Raw genomic sequence first — 21,300 nt, 5'->3', positions numbered from 1 at the left:
ATTTAGAGTATTAAGTCTCATCGTTAATATAAGTTTGAGCCTAAGTTAAAAGCCTTCGGTATTAGTTAAGAAATTAGATTTATGATATTTCTTTTCCCGTGTGATGTGAGATTTAGAGCATCAAGTCTTATTGTTAATATTAGTTTGAGCCTAGGTAATGCCTTTGGTATTTGTTAGGAAGTTAGATTTATTATATTTATTTTCCTTTGCAATGTGATCGCTACTTGCTAATTTGCTTAGTAGCATGCCAAATATCAAGTAGAGGCTTATGGTCTATTCATTCGAACTTGGTACTAGTCTCCTCCTTAAAGGCTTACGAGCACGAGTGTTTACAGTTGTTTAACTGACCCTTGGATGGGTTATTGGCGATTTGATCATTTTTTTTATTTTTCAATTTGTCTTCCCTAACATACATTTCATAATAATCATAATAATCAATTAAACAATCGGTTTAATTTGACACAAATTTTTTTAAGACTAGAGAACCGGACCAGGCATGCATTCTGTTTCCCAGAATATAGATGCACACTGGAACAATCACAAAATCTCTTTTGATCATGACTCCTCCGGGTGTCAGCAGTGGAGAATTTTTTGATTATGATTTCGCGGGACAATAACTCCCCCCTCCAACAAAGCTTTCCTTCATTTTTGCACTTCAACTTCATAATGAACATTCGGGTAATAACAACTTAAAATGAAAAAGGCAAACATATTAAGGAATATGTAAAATCAAAACATAAAGTGAAGTGCATACACATCCAGATAATCCAGATAAATGTGAAGTAGGCCAGTGAAGGAGAGGTAACTAGTACTATATCAGAAAATCTTTCGCCAACATCCAGTGGTCCCTTCTTTGACACGAGAACATATAGAAGGGGGCAAGGTCTGCACTTGGTCACACAAAACAATTGAAAAATGGTATTGATATATTACAATCATTCTGTCATCCATCTGCTTCGGACGTACCAAGTGAAAGCTATCGCATAGCTCAGAAGCTTACAGTATGGTACAGCACTGGTTGGTCTTTTTTGCTTGCTTGTAGAACATCTGTATCAAAGATCATTAGGACCGGATTAGCAACAAAGAACATTTCTTCCAGATGTTAAGATTAGTTCAGATCCATACTCTTTAACTTACGTGGATGATAAAAGCAAATTTCAGAAAGTTACGAAACTTAAGACTCCAGAAACTAATATTAATGGTTCTACTTCAGCCAATGTCTCAATGTCCGGACTGACATGATTCATGTATAAGTAAAGTTATAATGCAATAGCAATAGTAAATATGACAAATGGTGAATACAAAATGAAATGCCTAGGCTGCAAAGTAACATTTGCACGGTTCTGAGAGGGTAGACAACCACTTTATGTAAACAAATATCGCAAAGCGAACCTCTAAACAACCCGACTTAGGGGAGCTGAGCACTAAATTGAACCACATGATTATATAGGCATCCAATAAGTTAGAAGTTTCAGATTTACTGTTCTCATTCTAACCCGTCTGAAGGCTACGAGTGACCACCAAGTCCCCACCTATTGCAGAGGGGAGGAGAGAAAAATAGAAAGCAGACATTTGAGCCTCTTCAAAGCAGAATCAACCTAAACGATTAAAAATTTGCTATCTGAATGACACGCACCTCCATGAGATGAATGGAATTCAAAAACACATCCACATACAGTTCCGGTAAATTTCTACACTAATGAAGGGTGTTCGTCTTTTATAATCCAGAATCTAATGCTCTTCTGCAGAAAACTTCAAGTTACGCAGAGAATTTGAAGGGTAAAAAATTTGATCAAAGCATTCAAAACAGTTTTAATCAGTACTGTGCTGAATTAAGCGCTCATTCCCATTTTCTTCATGTTGATACACACATGAGCCAATGTACTTGAGTTGGAGTCTAGAGTACCAACCAATAATTCAGAAACAGAGTTTATATACCTGAGACGCTGCACTCAGATCTGAACTCTTCTCAACTAAACTGTCAAGCTTCTCACCTCGCGCAAGCACGCTGTCAATAGTTTTATGCTGTATCAAAAAAAAGAAACATGAGAGAGAAATAGATGCACCATGGTTAAAATTTATCAACGTGAAAAACTAATCAGAAATATGTTTGCTTGCTTAAATGCTAATCCAAGTATCCAAGTGCCTAACACTAAATTTCTGTAACCATGTTATCATACTAAAAGAATAATAATATCATGCACGTTATACCTGGAATAATTGAATATTCAAGGGAGAAAATTTTTTGTTTCAGTTAGTGAATGGTAAATGATTATCTGAATAAAATTAAGACATCCTCAACCTTTTCTAATATATAGGCAACCTTGGAGATCAAGGACTTTGAACAAAATGCCATCCATTATTCAAGTTTTCAAAAAGCAAAATGCCTTAATATTTCAATCAAAATACATATGAAAATGCTTAAGTTTGCTCCGCATATTTCGAACAGTAATGCAAGTAACAACGGCCTCAACAGTTACCAATAAAAACAAAGGAAGCCTATTTTAAAGGAGCAGGTTTTCTTAATCTTTGTAGACATTATCACAAGCATATCTAAGGGCATGAATGAAATAAGGGAATTGAATAATACAAATGCATACGAAATACTGCAGAAATACAAACTTACAAGAATAATTTTTGTCTCATCCAACTCCCTCTGAATTTTCAACAACTTGTCAGCCTCAGCAGGGTCCTGGATATTCACAATTGGAAATGAAACTAGTAAGAAAGAAGGTCATATTCTAAAATTTCCGTCAATGAATAAAGAGGATTAGAAAATTTTCAACCAAAAAGGAAAAATAACAAAATTAACCAATCTACAGCAAAATAACTAAAATTCATCATCCACGAAAGAGAATTACCTGAAACTTAGACAATGCTTCGGTCAAATATGGCCATGGTTGAGTGCTATCTGCCTGTATAGTCCTCCATGACTCACCGAAACTCTTCTTGTACTCGTCTAACACCTGCCAAACGTAATGGTTCATTTTCGACCAAGGAACTATGCAGATTTTAAGTATCCTACATATTAGAAAAAGGTAAACACCTCTCGTTCACAAGGCTCCCGCCTCCCGCAGTGGGCGGGGTAGGGACAGACAAGATGTACGTAAATCTTATCATCACATATTATGTCGAGAGACCATTTCCAGAAATTGAATCCATGACTTCTAAGTTACACCCTTGCAACTCTATCACTGAGTCACATGTTCATGTGTGAAAAGGTAAACAACTCTCGTGCACAAGGCTCTTGCAGTAGGCGGAGTTGGGGAAATGCAGGATGTACGCAGACCTTAGCCCACATAATATGTGGAGAAGCTGTTTCTATGAATTGAACCCATTGATGCAAATAATGACATGCATTGAGATTCGAGAGGGATTATCATACTTTGATGTCGACTAGCAGCAACAGCACAAGAGTTCACTAATACTGAAGGACTACATAAAATATACGAAAATATATTTTTCTTTGAGAGCAAATACATGGAAATCAATAAGCACACCACGAGAAATGCTGAGAACTATATATAAAAATAAAAAACACAGAGATCTATCATGTAATATTTCTTCTTTGCCTGATATATAACCTGATCTAATATGCGGCAGTTATTTAGTGATAAACTGATGGTACAACCAGATATTAGAAATGTTCACTAACCATGGGCCTCAAAATAGTAATACAAAGTGTTGAATTTCCCTCCACCCTTCGATTCCGTGGATTCTATAGAGTAAAGACTTGAAATCACCTGATTAAGAAGAGAAAACGCACTCCTAACTGGATAATGATCATCCATAAAACCCAACGCACAGAGGCCATTGCTGTTATAAGCATGCACCTTGTACTCTGCACCCAAAAAATAAAGGACAGAATCCGCACAAAATTAACCGCAAGTTCGACAATGAATAAGCAAAATCAGCATCATCGCAATTTTTGCTTCTTCCTCAAAATGAAGGGACAATAAATTTGTATTTTCTAATCAATTGAAGCAAAATTGAGACAGTAAATCACCAAAGGAACGAAGGATGGGAAATTTTAATCAATTGAAGCAAAATTCAATCGGTATAAACTTTCTCAAGGTAGTGAGATGGAATATTCTGCCTAAAACAAACCTGAAGTAACTGCATAGATGCAAAAAATGAATCAGTTTAGTTCATCAGCGCCAATGGCGTGAGAACATGAATTTACAGAATCCCTATCCTTTCATAAACTGCTCTAGATTTTCCGTCCCATAAAATTAGAATCCAAATCCACAAAGACTGCAATGCAAATCCTAAACACGAAGCAACAAGGAAACATTAAAAATGGAATTCCCAACCCCAAATACAACAGAACCGACAAATCCTAAACAGATCCGTAAATCAAACACCCAACCACAACAGAGACACAACACTTCGTGCGAAAACTCACAATTCAAGCTCGTACGACACAGAACTACCACGACCGCACACATAATCAACGAAATTCGATAGAGATTCTTCAACAGCGAAAACTGAATCGAGCGAAAGAAAAAGAGACGAGAAGGCAGGAAAGGGGGGCAAAACCTTCGTGCTGTACCGATTGGCGCTGGCCAGGAGGGGTTCGCTTAGCGACGGTGCGACCGACGAAGACGAGGAACTCCTTGACGCTCGACCTCTGAAAGTAACCAAAGTGGCTTACGTCGGAGGCATTTGCCACTATAATCGGATCCGATCCTTCTCCGTCGCACTTCAATACCAAAAGTGCCGTGATCTTCATTTCTCTCTGTCAAAAAATTCTCTCTCTATCTGTATATCTCTACAGGGGTAACAATTACGAGGAACTATTTGATGTCGGGCCATTAAGAGAGGGAAGCAAAGTGGCTTTGTTAAGAAAACTAATTGCGACTTGCGAGCTTTAATTTGTTTCAAATTTTTTAAAAACTTTTTAATTTCCAATGATAAAAAATAAATTATTGGTTATTAGACTTCTAAATTTTTGTTTAATTTGAATAATTTATTGTTAATCATTCAATATTTTTCTCTTCCGAATATCTTCATTTTAGGTTCCTTTCTTCTATATTTATTTATAAGAAAGTTGGTGTTAGGAGTGTCTTGATCATTTTTTTCCCCGATTTTTGATATAAATTTAACTAACAGATAGATAGTTAATTTATTGACGGTTTCGTCAATATTTTTTTATTTTTTGATCAATCCTCACTAATATATATTTGACAATAATTGATCGATTTGATTTGACACGGTTTTTTGGACAACCTTAGTTGGTGTCACCTTAAAACTTCAATTATGGTTAAACAAGAATGTTTAAATACTCTCGCACGTTTAAATTAACAAACCAACCGAAATCAAAGCAACAAAAATAAGAAAATAACTAGCCATACCCCTAGTGATCAAATTATGTTAGTAAAACTAGAGGTTGATTACAATTGATTAATAGCGTGTTAATTAAATTGCTTCATTGGAATGTTATTCCTATTATAATGTTTTGTGCAATGACTAAAACTAACACATCATCAATTTTGTCTCATGAAATAGTAACATAAAATTAAAATAGAGTAACAAAACCACAAACCACGTTGACAAGGTCCTATATTTTTTTTCAATCAACAACGACACAATGCAAGTTTGTCATTTGAATATTCGATATGGATCTAAATTCAGACCGTTAAACCTGTCCACAAAGAAATTTCTCGCTTAAAGATAGAATAAATTATACCAATATTCAGCGCGTGACCACAAGAGTATTGCTCTTGTGAATCAAACTCACGACCTTCCGAGTCCATACAGTTTGATCCCAAAGAGATTTACCATTAGGCTATCATTGAAGTGATTACATGGTCGTATATATGCTCATAACACCACGAATACATGTACCCCAATTGTTTGTTATGGTACATGCAATACATAGAACCAAATTTCTTTGACTATAGGGCTCAAAAAGGAAACCATAACAACAGAGCTCCGTTTAAGTTAGCTGGGGACTCCAAAAAAGGGTTAAATCGTTAAGGTTTGAGCTGTCATCGTTCCTGCGAACAGGAATAAAAGAACCTCACAAGTCTAAAAAAGAGGAACAAAAATAGTAAATGGAACCCAATTGAAACATAAATTCTGACCAAGCAATGTGACAATTGTGTGGGAGCAATTATATCTCTCTCTGCTCCCTTTTACCTTTGCCTTACATTCCCTTTGGAGTTTCTTTTGACGGCATTGTTTGGAACTTGAAGGGGGATGTGGGTTTTCTCTATCTAGGAATTTCATCATCAATTCAAGTAAGTTCTATTGGGTTTGCATTATTTCTTTGCTTTTTGATAGATTAGAGTTGAAACAGATCTTCTCTGGCAATTTCACAAACAAAAATGTGTTCAACACAGGGGAAAACATGATTTTCTGGTAAATCACAATGAAACCATATAGATTTTACATATGATCATACACATATTCTTTTACAACTACAAGCCGTGATTCAGGAATATAGACATAATAGAGTCTAGCATGCAGAAATCCATTAATTAAGACAATGTAAAAGATATAATAAGAAAAACTGATGTCATTAAACATGCTAAGTGTAAAGAGTAATAGAAACTGCTTGTGTAATTAAATGTGTTAAACTCTTGTTCATTCATGTCAACTATGGTGAAGAAAACATAAACACGAATCGGTGTTTCCGGGAAACAAAAAGAAAGAGATGAAGAACAAACCTGTGGCAGTTCCCTTCTATATTATATTGCTAATTTTTAATCAACTGGTTCTGTTTTGGAAACCTGTGGCAGGAATAGAAGAAAATGATCAGGTTTTTCTTTTTATTTTCCCTGCTGCTCCATGCAACTTTAGCGAAGAAAGCAGCACCAGCAGGACCTTCAGAGAAATGGCTCACCTTAAGTGGTAACATGATGTTGATTTCTTTCTTCTCTTCATATTTTTTTTCCTATTTAACATGGTTAGAAATTAGAATCACCGTCATAATGAAAATCTACAATCAATGAAAATGGAAAAAAATAAACAGATGAACATAGACAGTAACATGATTATAATTTATGCGTTCCTTAACATTTGCAAAGATAGAACTATATACCTTATATTTGTTCCTGAAATGCAGGTAAACCACCCCTTGTTATAGCTCGTGGTGGATTATCGGGGATCGCTCCTGAATCGAGCCAGATTGCAAATACGATGGCTATTAGCACAACTGCAGGTTCTACGAGTCCAGCTATTTTCTGCAATCTTCAATTAACAAAAGATGGCATGGGAATATGTCAGACAGATATCAGGCTTGATAATTCAACAACCATAGCACAAGTCTATGGACTAAAAGAACAGAAAACATACAAAGTCAATGGAGAGAATGTACATGGATCGTTTGCTTTGGATTACATACTTGATGAGCTATACAGCAATGTCACATGTATGTATCACCTTTTCCAATTTTCAAATTTGCTTCTGTCAACAATATGCTGAATCACACTCTTTTGTGTCCTTTCTTGTTCTGTTGTTGTGCAGTGATGCAAAATATAATGTCTCGACCAGATGTGTTTGATGGCCTGCTGCCAATATCTAGTGTCGATGATGTAGCAGGAACTAAGCCCCCACAGCTTTGGCTGAATGTTCAGGTTTCTCCTTCTTTCCCCCTTGATTTTTCTAGCTCGTGTCATTGATCCTCCTTTCCTTGTTCTTCTCTGGATTTTTAGTCCGACGACAATTATTTCAACCCTGAATGATCTTGATGCCTATATCTACTCCGCTCTTTGTTGCAGTATGACAGATTCTATACCGAGCACAAACTCAGTATGGCATCTTTCATTCAGGAAACGACAAGACTTACTGGTGTGAACTACATTTCATCACCTGAGATTGGCTTCTTGAAGTCAATGAACGGAAAGGTGAACAAAGCGCGGACAAAACTCATCTTTACCGTCCTAGGCCCAGATGTACTTGAACCCACAACCAACCAGAAATATGGTGTAATCATAAAGGATCTTGCCACAGTCAAGTCATTCGCAAGTGGCATTCTTGTTCCCAAAGGATACATATGGCCTGTTAATAAACAAAACTATTTAGAAGCAGTTCCAACTACTCTTGTGACTGATGCCCACAAAGAAGGCCTGGAAGTTTATGCTTCTGGATTTGCAAATGACATGCCAGCAAGTTACAACTACAGCTATGATCCATCAGCTGAGTACCTGCAATTTATCGCCAATTCCCAGTTTTCCGTTGATGGGGTGCTCACCGATTTCCCTCCTACAGCAGCACAAGCCATTGGTGAGAATACAAACCATCATTTGTGCTAAAAAAGTTGTATATCATAAGAAAGAATTATCTAATTATCATTGAAAAATACTAAGATTGTTTTACTTAGAATGAGAAGAAAAGGTATGCCAAATTTCCTCTGAATCATGTTCTGTCTTACTGGTGCAGCTTGCTTTGCTCAAATGGGGAATGGAACCACGACTAGGAAAGGTACTTACTACAATCGTATGTTACTAAAGTACACTGCAGATAGTCCACTGGCATTAGCATAAAATCAGTGAACATTATCTCTTTGCAGGACAACCTTATTTGATCATCACACACAATGGAGCAAGTGGGGTTTATCCTGGCAGCACTGATCTTGCTTACCAGCAAGCAGTAAACGATGGGGCTGACATTATTGATTGCACAGTTCAGCTATCAAAGGATGGAGTTGCCTTCTGCTCGGACACTGCAGACCTTGCAGGAGATACTACTGCAATGAGTTCTTTTATGGCTCGAGCAACCACTATCCCTGAAATTCAAGCAAAGAGTGGAGTCTTTTCATTCGATCTTGAATGGAGCGAGATTCAAACCCTCAAGCGTAAGCTTCTTCAGCACCTTCCTATTTATATTGCTCACACTTAAAAGCTAGTAAGCTTTCTAATCTCACATGATCCTTCTTGATTTCAGCTCAATTGGCTAGTCCTTTCGAAACCACTCAAAATCTTGTAAGGAACCCAGCAGCCAAAAATGCAGGTAAACTTGTTACACTTGCCGAGTTCCTGGACTTGGCTAAGACAAAGGCAGTATCTGGAATCATGATCGACATTCAGGTAACTATAAAGACATATCGGCAGTAAGTGATAAGAGCTCTGAAGTCATTCTTATGGGCATAAAAAAATTCTACAACTGTAACCATTAATTCCTTTTCAGAATGCTGCTTACTTAGCATCCCACAAGGGTCTTGACATTGTAGCTGTTGTGACCTCTGCCTTGAGCAACGCCACATTTGATAAGCAATCCACTCAACAAGTCTTGATTCAATCAGATGACACTTCTGTTCTGTCCAAATTCAAGGAGGATCCTACATACAAACGAGTGTTGAGTATTGCAGAACTAAAAGGTGATGCACCCAAGCAGTCTGTAGATGAGATCAAGAAGTTTGCTGATGCAGTCAATGTTCCAAGAGGGACACTCCTTGTGACTACAGAAGATGGTTTTACAAAATCCACCACAAATGTTGTTAAGGAAATGAAAGCTGCAAATATCTCTGTATACGTCTCCGTACTAATGAATGAATTCCCCACACTCGCATTCGATTTCTTCTCAGACCCCATAATTGAGCTTGCCTCCTTCATCCAAGGATTGGAAGTCAATGGCATAGTAACAGAATACCCTGCAACCGCAAGCAGATACTTGGGTAAGCTAAACAAGCTTCCAATCTCCGTAGAAAATTTGAGTAATAGAAATACTTACAGTGCCATTACAGCATTACAACATATTTTCTTTTGGATGTTCCAGGAAGTCCATGTTCTGAGCCGAATGCCAAGACAGCCTTCTTGATGTCTCCAATTGGTGGATTGCTGTCGACAGTGGAATCGAGAATGCAAGCACCTGCCGCTGCCCCTGCTCCACCGATTGAGGTAGCAGATATTGTTGACCCACCATTGCCACCAGTGACCAAATCCTCAACACCCGATGGTGCGGGTGCGGGCGCGGGTTCTAATGTTACTCCTGCACCTGGACCTCGTTCAAGTGGTTTTGCAGGCAATGCTAATGTGGGTCTTTCTTTACTGGCCATTGCTGTGCTTAGCTTCTTCTCCATCGGATATTATCTGTAGTCACCATGTCTTGGATCTGTAACACTATATTTGTTTCACTTACACTTCGAAATTAAGCCATTAGCATCTGTTTCATAAAGAGTTTGTATTATACTCAACAAATTTGTGATTAGTTTCTATATTAAGACAATTAATTCCAAGATCCTATTAAATCCCAGTTAATTATTCATAAATTTGATGCTAGATTCCAATCTGGAAGAAAAATTAGGTTTTTCCTCCTATTATCATCGTTTTCTAAGAAGCGAAACAGGATTAAGCAACAAAAGAATTGACAACGAGGCTCAGATTCGCCTTTTATCAGGCAAGAGAGTAACAGTCAGCTGCCATGGCTGCGATCAACACGGTTGCCCCGTGAAAAGAACATAGTCACGTATCTATTCACAGAGCTTCCGCTCTCGCCTCGCCAGGAAACTGGTTGTTAGTCAGTGCCTGAATCATGCTTTTAAGAGTTATCATCACAGCCTCAACGCATTCGGATTTTAGAAGAATTGTTATTGTTGTTGACTGTGGTGGTGATGAAGATAGATATATATATATATATAGACAGAGAAAGGGTGGTTGTTGTTCCAACGATTTACAGTGAAATCATCGGCTCCGCAGGCATTCAGAGAGGGAGGCAACCACCCTCAGGAACCAGTCCGGCCTCTCTGAGAGCAAAGCCTCATTCTTAAACTAATGAGTTGCAAACCCTAACTCGGTCTCACATATCCATTTATTACATTGCCCCAATTTTTATGTACTTCCCATTTTACCCTTCCTTTAACATTATTTGGTGACCGTAGGTCGTGGGTATTATTGTCCTTCGATGAGGATTGAAATTGAATTCTGCGTTCTTCTACACGTTCAGAGCATGCGCGACCTCGAGCAGAGCGACATTTTATATGCTGTTGATCTTCTTCAATGAATTCTCAGTTTAATGTTTGGATTTGAAGCCTTTTATTCCAAATTTTCTTAGTTCGTTCACCGTGATTTTCATACTGTGGAAATTCAGAAAATCAAATCGAATTAAGAAATCCTAAGTAATTCTAAAATTAGGGGAAAGAAAAGGGGCTGCGAGGCTCAGATTCGCATTTCATTAGACAAGGAAGATAGACCACCATGGCTGCAAAACATGGAGCTGCCGGTGAAACGACGGAGAACTCCACCGTTTCACCAGGCAAGTTCTCAAAGCTGCCTAGCCAAGTGACGGCGCTCTTCCGATGCCTAATTTTAGGGATCTGAAAACGTATCATCACCGCCTCATCGCATTCGGATTTACATGAGAGAGAGAGAGAGAGAGCGAAAGAGCGAGAGTACAGAAAGCAGACAGACAGATAGATATATATATATATATATATATATATATATATATATATGTATGTATGTGAAAGGGTTGTTGGTAATACTAATGTGAAATCATCGGCTCCGCTATCAATCAGAGAGGGGGCAACCACCCTCAGAAACCTTCATCTCTCTGAGAGCAAAACCTCATTCCTGTTAACAGTAGATCCCATTGCTCTCTGCAATGCCATGGCCCCTCCTTTTGAAGTCCTTGTTTCTCCACTTGTTCCATTTCTACCCCTTACTTTTCTCTTTTTTCCTGTCCGCGGAAGTCGCAGCTGAAAAGGTGTATGAGGATTGAGAAGTCATTTCCCTTTGCATTGTGGGCTTTAGGGATCCAAAGTGAAATGAGATTCATTGGGCCAATTACCATTCGAGACTGGGCCTTGCATGGATGGACCTTACTGCTACCCCATTAATCTTGAAGTGAACCCAGCTTGGATTCGAAGTTTAATCTATGTTCATTCTCGATTTTCAATTTAGTTACCGAATGTTCACACGTTTCAATTTGGGAATCCAAAGTTAAAAATTTGTTCTAATATGCCCACAATACCAAATTTCTCACTGTTTGGCTTAATATTATTTTTTATATTACATCAGCAGTTCAACTGTTCGCACGGTGAAAAATCTGTACAAGTGCGCATATTAGAATAATTTTCAACTTTGAATTTTCAAGGTGAAAAGTTTGAACATTCGATAACCGAGTTAGACCTGATCAACTCTTTCAGTAATCAAAACTTTCATTAGCACTAAACTTGAAAGCTGAAGGACAGGAAATGGGATGATTTTATTTTATTTTTCTCAATCAAAATTGTTTGCAACAGATCAATAGAAAACATGTACAGAAGAAAGGGTACAAATATATATTCAGCAGTTTCTCTTTAAAAACTTGTTGCCATGGCTTAGCAACTGCAGCTTGGTTCTGAAGAATGCACTCTCAATCAAAGTTCACATGATCTCCTTGCCCCTTTGTTGGACAACAGACTTGTGTACAATTTCTCCGGCCGACGATACAGTATAGGTCTCCTATTATCAAAAGATGCATTAGCCTGCTTTTACTAAAGGATTATGGTAATGCATAACAAAAATACAAAATCAGTCTGCTGTGGTTCAAAGGGACTAATTAAGTTCTCTTGGATTCTGCTAATATACCCAAGGTTTGTCACAGAAGAATTTGACTCGGTTCCAGAAAGAATTGACTACTTACAATCTCTAAGGAGCTGACTCTGTGGAGAAGGAATCCATTAGCCATTTCTCTGAAAACCAGGAAAATGAAAAATTAGAAGCCTGTTAAGGTTGATTTGCCCTTTTATCAACTAGGAACTAAAGGGAAGATACTCACCGTCCGTCATCTGATCTTCCATTCAAAGCCAAGTGAGGATCTTTTCCTCTCAGAACTGGGTTACCAATATAAGCCACGCCATCCTGAATAGCGTAGCTAGTGCAACCTTGTCCGCTTACGTAAGCATTCTGGACATTACGGGCTAAAATTAAGAGACCAGTTCATTATATGGACACTTCTCTTTTCTTGAGTTTCATAATATTCAAAAAATAAATAGGCAGCAAGAAAGAATCAAATTTCTCTGCTTTGAAAATCTTTGGCCTTCTATACATTTCTGACAAAGTTTAGTCCATATTCAAGTTTTAAATAATCTCAAACATGGATGTCACATAACAACTTCTTTTACTTCTTACCACTCCATGTTTAATGAAAACTTGGTGTAAAGGGCCATTATGTAACTCTGATTTCATCTGAAATTTATCTTCACAAGAAAACAATGGGTGGAAACCAACGACCATGCACCTGAATTCACAAAGAGCAAATAAGCCGGTAAGCAATTGGGAAAGTAGCTTATGCATACTATATGGATACATAATTCAGTGTTTTGAAGCTAAATAAAATTTTATGAAGGTGAGTGTTGCAGCAAAACGTTCTTCTCAAGTTCGTCCCAAAATAGAGAATGAAAACGGTGTTTAAGGATTTCATAGTAAGAATTTTCACAACCAACTTGGAATGGCTTTGATAGGACCTTCCTAATCACACGATTTATATGAGAAATGAATCACGCAAAGGCAGATTACCAGTTACTGTTTGTTGTTTCTAGTCTCCTTGTCAGCCAGTTCAACTGTTTGTTTCCGATGTCGATTGACGATTCACCATGAATTAAATCCTTAAGAGTTGGAAAAAAAAAAGGCCCATCAAGAGAGAATATTGAAACTACTACTGCAAAGATCTTTCCATTTCGCTGCAAAGAAACAAATTTAAAGTTCACATTGACAACCTAGACTGTAAAAACAACTAACTGTCAAAAAAATATATGAAGAGATGGCCTGAACCAAATACAAATTTGATCATCATACTTAGAATCCCAGAGAGGTCAGACCAATGGCTATTTTTCATCTCTCACATTACATCAACTCTTATGTGTTTTCAGTTCCACTATCAACACCACTTCTTTCACAAAACTTTTGAAGAACTTGTGACTCAAATCACTGCCAGCATTTAGAAATCATCTGAACTATCCAAAAAATAATTCCAATCAAAGGACTGATAGTATGCATAAGTAGTGTGCTTAAACATGGAAAGTTGCCACAATGTCATTCTTACTTCTGTGGCAGGTACGTTCCAAAACATAGGTTGGGATTTTTTTTCATATTCTTGTACCATCATATCATCTTGATGTCAAGAACAAAGATATATCCTCGAGAAATCGTTGAAAAACAACTTCTTACCTGTAGTGATCCTGTATCAACACCAATAAGGTTTAGTGATCTGCCATGAGGTAGTTTGATCTCATCTGCAAAGCAGCCAACTTGCTGCCCTTTTGAAACTCTAGTGGTGTACCTGCAAGCATAATATTCAACCTTATCAGTAGAAGATGAAAAGAGAACACAATTAGTCTAATTAAGGGATATATCAAATTCCATGAAGTTCCAACAACATAAGATCTAACGCAAGTAAGTACAAACATTATAAGAACCAATGGCTAAGTGGATTATGTACCAGGGGATTTTTTGTAGATGGCTGTGTGATGTAGCCTGCAAGAAAGACAAAGGGAGCGTTGTTGCTAGCAGCTTATATAAATCAATCACTAACTAGGAAGAAACTGCTTCAACCATTTCTGGACAACTGACAAGTGACATCCAATTCATTAAAACTCCCAAACGTAATTCTATATGCGAAGAATCTCTCATTACTTCTTCAATAGGGATAAATTCACGCAAACAGCTTAGGAAGTTTACCCTAGACACTTCAAAAAGTTTATCAGCTGCAGCATCTAATGTTCTGGCACAAAAGATACCATCTAATGGGGCACCAAGGAGAAACAAAGAAAGATATCTTACATTCAGCAACAGTGGATTGTTTTCTCCTAGCTCACTGATGTTCACCACCAACTTCGCGTCATAAGCTTTCGCCACACTCTCCATCTTCATAATAGCAGATATTCCGGTCAAGGCAGGTGGAAAACAATACTAATATGAAAATGGCAACAACTCATAGTAATTGATGAAGGAAGACAAGATAAAGATTCACATGCATAAATACAGGCATTGCTCATCTGTTTATAGGTATGTATAAATTAGTATAACATGAAACTATATGATGATTTTCTCAATTAAAGCAGCAAAAAAATCATCCGAAGACACATTAAGAAAGAAATTATAACTGAAAAGTACACTGTCGAGTTACAATAGATAAGGATAGTAAAATCTAAAAACATATAATTAAAGAAATTTACACCATCCAACAAAGTCTAAGCAAATGAGCCACACCAATCCGTGGAGGTCAAATTCTCCCTTGAGGTCGATGAGCCTTGTTCTTTTTTGTCCAAACAACTAACTTTTTCTTTGATAAGGCCAGATACTTGAATTACAACAAGAAGCCATAACATTCCATATATATCCTTGATATGATCTCGGACAACAGTCCATAAACCACACCTTTCAAATTTAGAAGTGCAAAGAATTACAGGAAAGAAAAAGAAAAACATCAGCTTCATTCAGCCCAATCAAAATTTTGACGAATTTAAGGTGATAAGTTTCATTTTTCCATGAGCAATAACAAAATAACAAAAGCCACCACAATAATATTTGTTTCACGGTCTCACCAGTATAAAACCAACGAAAAAGAGCGTAATACTGAGCAAGGCGCTGCCACAGACGGAAAGCAAAAAAACCAAAATAGCACCATCAAAACCAGGAAATCTAGAATCAAGTTCCCTCGACAAAATAAAATCAGGACAAAGAGGATCGGAAACTGACCTGTTTCAGTAGATGGGTCTGTTGCTCAAGGGATCTGAAGCCTCCTGTGACAGTGATAAAGTATATGTCAATGGGACTTCTAATGCTCTTACTACCATCAACCCTTGTTTGGTGAATGGGTTTTTGAGAACCACCCAGGTTAAGAGCAAGGTAGAGAGCAAAACAGAGAGAAACCTGAGTGACTAAAGTACATGCCCAGGATCGTTTCTTCTCCATTTCTTCACCTAATCCCAATTTCTCTGCTTGTTCGCAGTAGCTTTGTGAATTGAGATCTCAATTCAAGTATTCCACAGACCCAAGTAGGAAATTGTGTTGTTCTGGATAACAAGCCTCCACATGACATGAAAGGAATCTTTTTATTACAAATCGAAACAACACGACACCAAGATTTATAAGATTTGATAAATTATGCTTACGTGTCACTGATGGGTTGCATGGAGTTTTTATTATTTTAGAGAAAGAATATAAAAGAGTGTTAGATGTATGGTTACAATCACAATTATATATCTCAATTCTATGTAATTGGATTGAAAATTATAATAAAGGCTTAAAATATTTAAGCTCAATAGTTGTTTTATCTGTGTTCAATAGTTACTTGACCCCAATAGTCATTTAACAAACGAGCATAGACAAGTCTAGATTGGGCGGTGGCTAGCACTCGACAGATGCTCAACGGGCGTTCAACAAATACTCTACAAAATTCACAACAATCTAGATCAGGTCATCAAATCGGGTTATGACGCACAAAAATAAGCTACATACTAAAATCCCAACGGAAACTACCTACAAAAAAACAAAAATCCTCTCTTTCCTTCGAATGCCTAGGTAGGTGGCAGATCTATATGGATTTTCCTTCCTCGATCGTGGGACCACCAATGACAATGAGTATGTCTAGTGAGGATCAACAATACATCAATCATGATTATCACATCAATCCATGTTGATGTTTTATATATATTTAAAAGAATTATAATGCATATATTGAACCAGAATTAAAGGGTAGGGTAGTGATTAAAGTTTTGAGAACTGTGCCTTATACCCGAATTAAAGTCCTACTATATATATATATATCAAAAGATGAGACTTTGATTTCTTAAACACTTACTATTTTTATTTATCTCTTTTAAAAATAACAGTTTTTATTTTATCAAAATTGTAAACGTATGCAACTTTTTTTTTTAAAATCGAACGTTGCGTCGATTTTAGAAGTCGGGTGGTTATGATTTTGTTGAAGAGACGCACTCTTTCAAGTGTTATAAATAGAATGATGAAATCTCTATGAGAGATACAATTGAGAAAGACAAAGAAAAAGTTGTCACAATTCTTGGTGTTCTTGTGTGTAAAAAATATTGACAAAGGTTCTGGGTTGTTTTATCTTGGGGACGACGTTGTTGTATACTGCTAACACAAAATTCAGAGGCATAGTCATGAAATCGTGTTAAAGAGAGCGACCTAATTCGTGACTCAACCATCTTCTCAAATTTGATTCGGTTTGTTCTTATTTGTAGATTTTTGAGGTAATATCAATCTGTTTTTTGAGTCACTTTTCCTACCATCCACATCCAACCTTATCTTAAATGGTTTACGACACTCAAATATATTCCATGACTATTTCTTTTCTTATGGAATTTTCTCCTTGGAAAAGAAAAACAAAACATGTAAAACACTAAAGTTGCGTTTGGTATCACTTCCAAAAATTTTGAAAACAAAAATAAAAAACAAAAACGTAAAATGAAAACATAAAATTGAAACTTGTTTGGTTGAACACTTAAAACTGAAAGCATAAAACTGAAAAAAAGAAGAAGAAGTGTGTTTATGCTTTCATTTTCATAATAATAGAGTATATCCATACCACTATATTTTTTATAACTACAGCATTTACCGTGTTTCACCATTGAAAACATCAGCAGAAAGAAAAAAAAGATAAGAAATAAAACAACAACCCAATGTATATTTGATCATTATCTTCATATCTCTATGCAATTTGCAATCTGAAATCTTAAAGAAAGTGCAATCTATAATAAGTGTAACTAGTTCTGTTTCCAAAACTTTTAAAAACTTTTTTTTCTTTTTTGAAAACCTGTTTTTGGTTTTCATAAAAACCAAAACAGAAAATACAAACAAACAATATTTTTTGTTTTTATTTTCTATTTTTTGAAAACTAAAACAAAAAACAAGAAACAAAAGTAATACCAAACAGACCCTAAGTGTTGGAGATTTAACAACGGAAATAACACAAACAATACAAGAGACAGTGATTTACGTGGTTCAGCCAAGATGTCTACGTCCACAGGAGTCAGGAGTGTTGCCAGTATTCACTTCTCTGAGGAGATACAATGGATTTCTCTTATTTTGGTCTATATTATAAGCCTAGCCTAAGCAATGTATATATATAGTATGATACATGCATGAATTGGACTCTATCACGGCAACTCCCTAGTGCAATCTTGTTGCGCCACACATCAACAGTCATGCCAATTAATGGTCGCAAGTAAGCAGTTGTTCGTATTGCAATTTGAGAAGTCCAAATTGAAAAACTTTGCACCAAGCACTAGTTTATTTTATTTTATTGTGGAGTAAACCCGTGCACCGCACCCTCGTAAGTGGCACCATCTTAAGTTTCCAATGAAGTAAACTGTTGGACTCGTACACCACACCCTCAGAAGTTCACGGAATCAAGGTCAGTCGCTTATTCTACCACTTATTTATTTTCCTTTGGCTGGAGAAATTTGCTACACAGGAATACAGGATGAAAAACAATTTCTTATTCACTGAAGTGACAATCAAATCGAAAATTAAAATGTTCCAAGAAATCACAATGGTCTTATTTAACTAAAAAATGGCAGTGGATTTAAATTCTTCATCCCAACTCCAATCCTGAAAACCACCTGACCTCAACCTGGCTCGGGCAATCAGTTATGCAGAATTCCCTACGAACAAAGCAAAGATAACTGAGAGTGTACAAACTATAGTCCTTAAGCTTTTGCAGTAACTAATAAGGGTCCTCTGTAAATTTAGTTTCCTGCCAGGTTTATTGAATATCCGAACGGTCGAGCATATCCACGAAGGTCATCCTTCTAGGGAACCTTGGAGGTAATCTAAGATGCATTGCATCCTCAATCTCAATTGGCAAATGTGTTGCCACAATAACAATCCCACCCTTTTTTCGGTGCTCTGCAATAATATATTCAAGCAACTTTACACCTTCATCATCTAATGCAACAGATGGCTCGTCAAGCAACCAAATTGGCCTGTCAAGCGCCAGTAACCTAGCCAGCTGCACCCTCTTCCGTTGACCCATTGATAGCATTCTTGCCTTTTCTTTTGCTAATCTTCCAAGCCCCATCAGCTCTAGAGCTGGCAAAGACTTCCCTTCCTTGCCTTCAAGAAGTTCAAACCACTGGACATTATCGAGGACTGTAAACTTCTCTTTGACGGCATCTTTTAGGGAGAGCCAGTTGAGCTCAAGCTTGTATTGGTGGAACACTCCTGGATCTGTTATGTCATGACCTTTCCAAAGGACCTGACCGGCAGAAGGTCGAGAGAATCCAGCTAACATGCGCAGGAATGTAGTCTTTCCTGAACCATTACTGCCTGTCAGCACAAGGGCCCCACCATCATGGATGGACACATTCACATGTCGCAAGATCTGTTGGGCATTTCTCATGCAAGAGACATCATCTAGGAGCATACGAGGCATGGGGGGTTTTCGAAGTGGCATGGAGAACAGAAATTTGTTGTCACAGTTCACGCTTTGGCAGATAATTCAAAGAGAGAAGCCGAAGAAGATTCCGCAAACCTCACTAGTTCAACAGAATCGTGAAAAGATTTTGTAGGAGAATTATTGGGATTTGGCACAAGAAGGTTCCTGCAATGGCTTTCAAAGGAAAGAAAGCACGAGGAAAAATAATAATCATATAAAAATCGAATCCAAATAAATGACAATACAAACGAATATCAAGCATATATTAAAGCGATCTTGAAATGGAAACCATATAAAACAATCTGAGAGCCAATTAAAAGTAATCAGGTGCCCAACAAAATGTTCTTTTATGCTTCTCCTACATAATTGACTAGCTAAGTAAAAATTGCCCAAGTTATGCTCTGTAACTACTAACTCGTAACAGACTTCTTCCTTGCTAGACCTAAGACTGGACTCATTTCGGGTTTATGTCTCATTGAATCTCAGAATTTCAAAATAGTGTATTCAAGGGTAACACAATATTCCTTGACGGAGCCATAAGTCCATCCAGAAAGCGGAATAACCAAATCCAGGAAGCACATAAAGGACAACCGATGCACTGTCATCACAAAGCAAGGGTTAACAGGTGACCCGCCAATTTAACTGGGCATTCATGGTAGCCAAATGTACACATTACACTTTTCAAGCATCCGTTGCTTCATCTTATTATAGCTAATCAATTTTTATTACTAAATTGTAAGCAATTTGTTCACAATAAATCGAGGATATGAAAATATGAAAGAATAAGAAGGAAAGATTGAGAAACATTACTAATTAGATTAAGAATAAACTAAGGAGATTAATCTGTAATTCAGTATATCACCGTAGCTAAATCAATTCATATTCCTCTTATCTTCATTGACTTTGTCGGAATAACATTTTCACAGGAAAATATATGTTCAAAGTGCTCAAAGGGACAAGTATGGGTGCACTAACAAAGCAAGAAACAAGAGCATTGATTATTCAAATAAAATGGGTAACCAACATCCAAAAACTTGCTTCACCAGAATCAATATGAAACATACAAAAGCATGTTATGGTTAGAAGATTAGAAGACAACAACCTTGAACCTTATACTCATAGAGAAGCCATACCCAACTTTACATGTTAATGTTCAATTAAATTAGATAAACATGCAAATAAAAATAGAAAAACTTTTAAGAAAACAAGTGGTGGGAAGTAAGGCGTGGCCACAGAACAACAAAGCCAAAGCTAGCAAGAGGTCTGTGCAGGCATATAAGGCACATAGATTGTACATAGGCCAGCAACCATTACATCAGCAAAAAAAAACAAAACCCAAAACATTTTTATGCCAAAATATACCATTATCGATATACTATGACCCACTAACGGAATAAAATCATTCATATTTCCATAGCTCCAAAATATTTTGACATACAGAAAACAGGAAAAGGAAACAAATTTGAAGCTTCCAGACACGTAAATCATTCAATGAATACAGTGAAAAGTCAATGTTTCAACTGAGAATCAGAAAATCAATGCATATTCTAGGTCATCGTCTGCAAAAAAGTGAAGAAAATCAACTAACCTTGAAGCTTGAAGTCTGAAAATGAAGTTTTGATCTTGCCCCCAAATTCTAGCTCATCGTCTGAAAAATCACAATCGAAGAAAGATTAGCAGAGAAAAAAAAAATCATGGATTTTTAAAACAGATAAAAACAATGACCAAAGAAACGAAACTCACCTGAAGTTCACATGCCAACGAAACTCTGTGTCTCTGCGATTCAGATGAGGGAGAGATAGAGTGAGAGAGATGCCGGACGAGAGAGTGAGATTTTGCTTTAGTTTACTGGTTTTCAATTTTGACTTTAGGCAATCAGAAAAATTAAACCCTAAGAGAGCAGACCGCGCCACCGCGGATTCAAGAGGGCCACGGTTCTCGCTGTTACCCGCGGGTTTTGGAGGGTCATGAAGG

The 21,300-nt window shown here is 37.1% G+C and overlaps 4 protein-coding genes and 2 long non-coding RNA genes across 9 annotated transcripts; 1 reads left to right on the top strand and 5 right to left on the bottom strand.

The window, feature by feature from the left end:
- Positions 1–695: 695 nt before the first annotated feature.
- On the bottom strand, positions 696–4,830 carry LOC119995967 (VAMP-like protein YKT61). Its single transcript, XM_038842450.1, has 6 exons — positions 4,540–4,830; positions 3,744–3,841; positions 2,862–2,966; positions 2,627–2,692; positions 1,939–2,025; positions 696–1,047 (listed from the first exon to the last, which is right to left on the bottom strand). The coding sequence occupies exons 1-6, from the start codon at positions 4,730–4,732 to the stop codon at positions 997–999; spliced, it is 600 nt and encodes a 199-aa protein (XP_038698378.1). The 5' UTR covers positions 4,733–4,830; the 3' UTR covers positions 696–996.
- Positions 4,831–5,638: 808 nt separating this feature from the next.
- On the bottom strand, positions 5,639–7,754 carry LOC119996039. Its single transcript, XR_005467781.1, has 5 exons — positions 7,300–7,754; positions 7,046–7,194; positions 6,848–6,898; positions 6,672–6,734; positions 5,639–5,999 (listed from the first exon to the last, which is right to left on the bottom strand). It is a non-coding gene; the product is annotated as an uncharacterized LOC119996039 (long non-coding RNA).
- On the top strand, positions 6,008–11,593 carry LOC119996038 (glycerophosphodiester phosphodiesterase GDPDL7). The gene is made up of 10 exons (XM_038842539.1): positions 6,008–6,242; positions 6,744–6,855; positions 7,070–7,375; positions 7,471–7,580; positions 7,725–8,229; positions 8,386–8,427; positions 8,516–8,800; positions 8,890–9,032; positions 9,133–9,619; positions 9,721–11,593. Exons 2-10 carry the CDS (start codon positions 6,756–6,758, stop codon positions 10,038–10,040), a joined length of 2,298 nt encoding a protein of 765 aa, XP_038698467.1. The 5' UTR covers positions 6,008–6,242; positions 6,744–6,755; the 3' UTR covers positions 10,041–11,593.
- Positions 7,866–8,522, bottom strand: LOC119996040. Its single transcript, XR_005467782.1, has 3 exons — positions 8,323–8,522; positions 8,151–8,208; positions 7,866–8,004 (listed from the first exon to the last, which is right to left on the bottom strand). It is a non-coding gene; the product is annotated as an uncharacterized LOC119996040 (long non-coding RNA).
- Positions 11,594–12,115: 522 nt separating the features above from the next.
- LOC119997498 lies at positions 12,116–15,965 on the bottom strand. Of its 3 annotated transcripts, XM_038844571.1 has the most exons (10): positions 15,798–15,953; positions 15,624–15,667; positions 14,706–14,789; positions 14,365–14,399; positions 14,094–14,205; positions 13,443–13,606; positions 13,056–13,164; positions 12,703–12,830; positions 12,568–12,616; positions 12,116–12,386 (listed from the first exon to the last, which is right to left on the bottom strand). In XM_038844571.1, the coding sequence occupies exons 1-10, from the start codon at positions 15,814–15,816 to the stop codon at positions 12,309–12,311; spliced, it is 822 nt and encodes a 273-aa protein (XP_038700499.1). In that variant the 5' UTR covers positions 15,817–15,953; the 3' UTR covers positions 12,116–12,308. The 3 variants fall into 3 exon arrangements, with proteins under 3 accessions (XP_038700499.1, XP_038700497.1, XP_038700498.1); XM_038844569.1 differs by having other exon boundaries at positions 15,624–15,965; XM_038844570.1 differs by having other exon boundaries at positions 13,443–13,531; positions 15,624–15,965.
- Positions 15,966–18,366: 2,401 nt separating this feature from the next.
- On the bottom strand, positions 18,367–21,274 carry LOC119995908 (ABC transporter I family member 1). 2 transcript variants are annotated; one of them, XM_038842379.1, is made up of 3 exons: positions 21,070–21,274; positions 20,915–20,974; positions 18,367–19,500 (listed from the first exon to the last, which is right to left on the bottom strand). In XM_038842379.1, the coding sequence occupies exon 3, from the start codon at positions 19,342–19,344 to the stop codon at positions 18,655–18,657; it is 690 nt and encodes a 229-aa protein (XP_038698307.1). In that variant the 5' UTR covers positions 19,345–19,500; positions 20,915–20,974; positions 21,070–21,274; the 3' UTR covers positions 18,367–18,654. The 2 variants fall into 2 exon arrangements, with proteins under 2 accessions (XP_038698307.1, XP_038698308.1); XM_038842380.1 differs by having other exon boundaries at positions 18,367–19,491.
- Between the last annotated feature and the right edge of the window lie 26 nt (positions 21,275–21,300).

Source organism: Tripterygium wilfordii, chromosome 4 (assembly GCF_013401445.1).
Source record: "Tripterygium wilfordii isolate XIE 37 chromosome 4, ASM1340144v1, whole genome shotgun sequence".
NCBI lineage: Eukaryota > Viridiplantae > Streptophyta > Magnoliopsida > Celastrales > Celastraceae > Tripterygium > Tripterygium wilfordii.
Note: the sequence above shows the minus strand (reverse complement) of the source record. Positions and strands in the feature narration are given on the sequence as shown.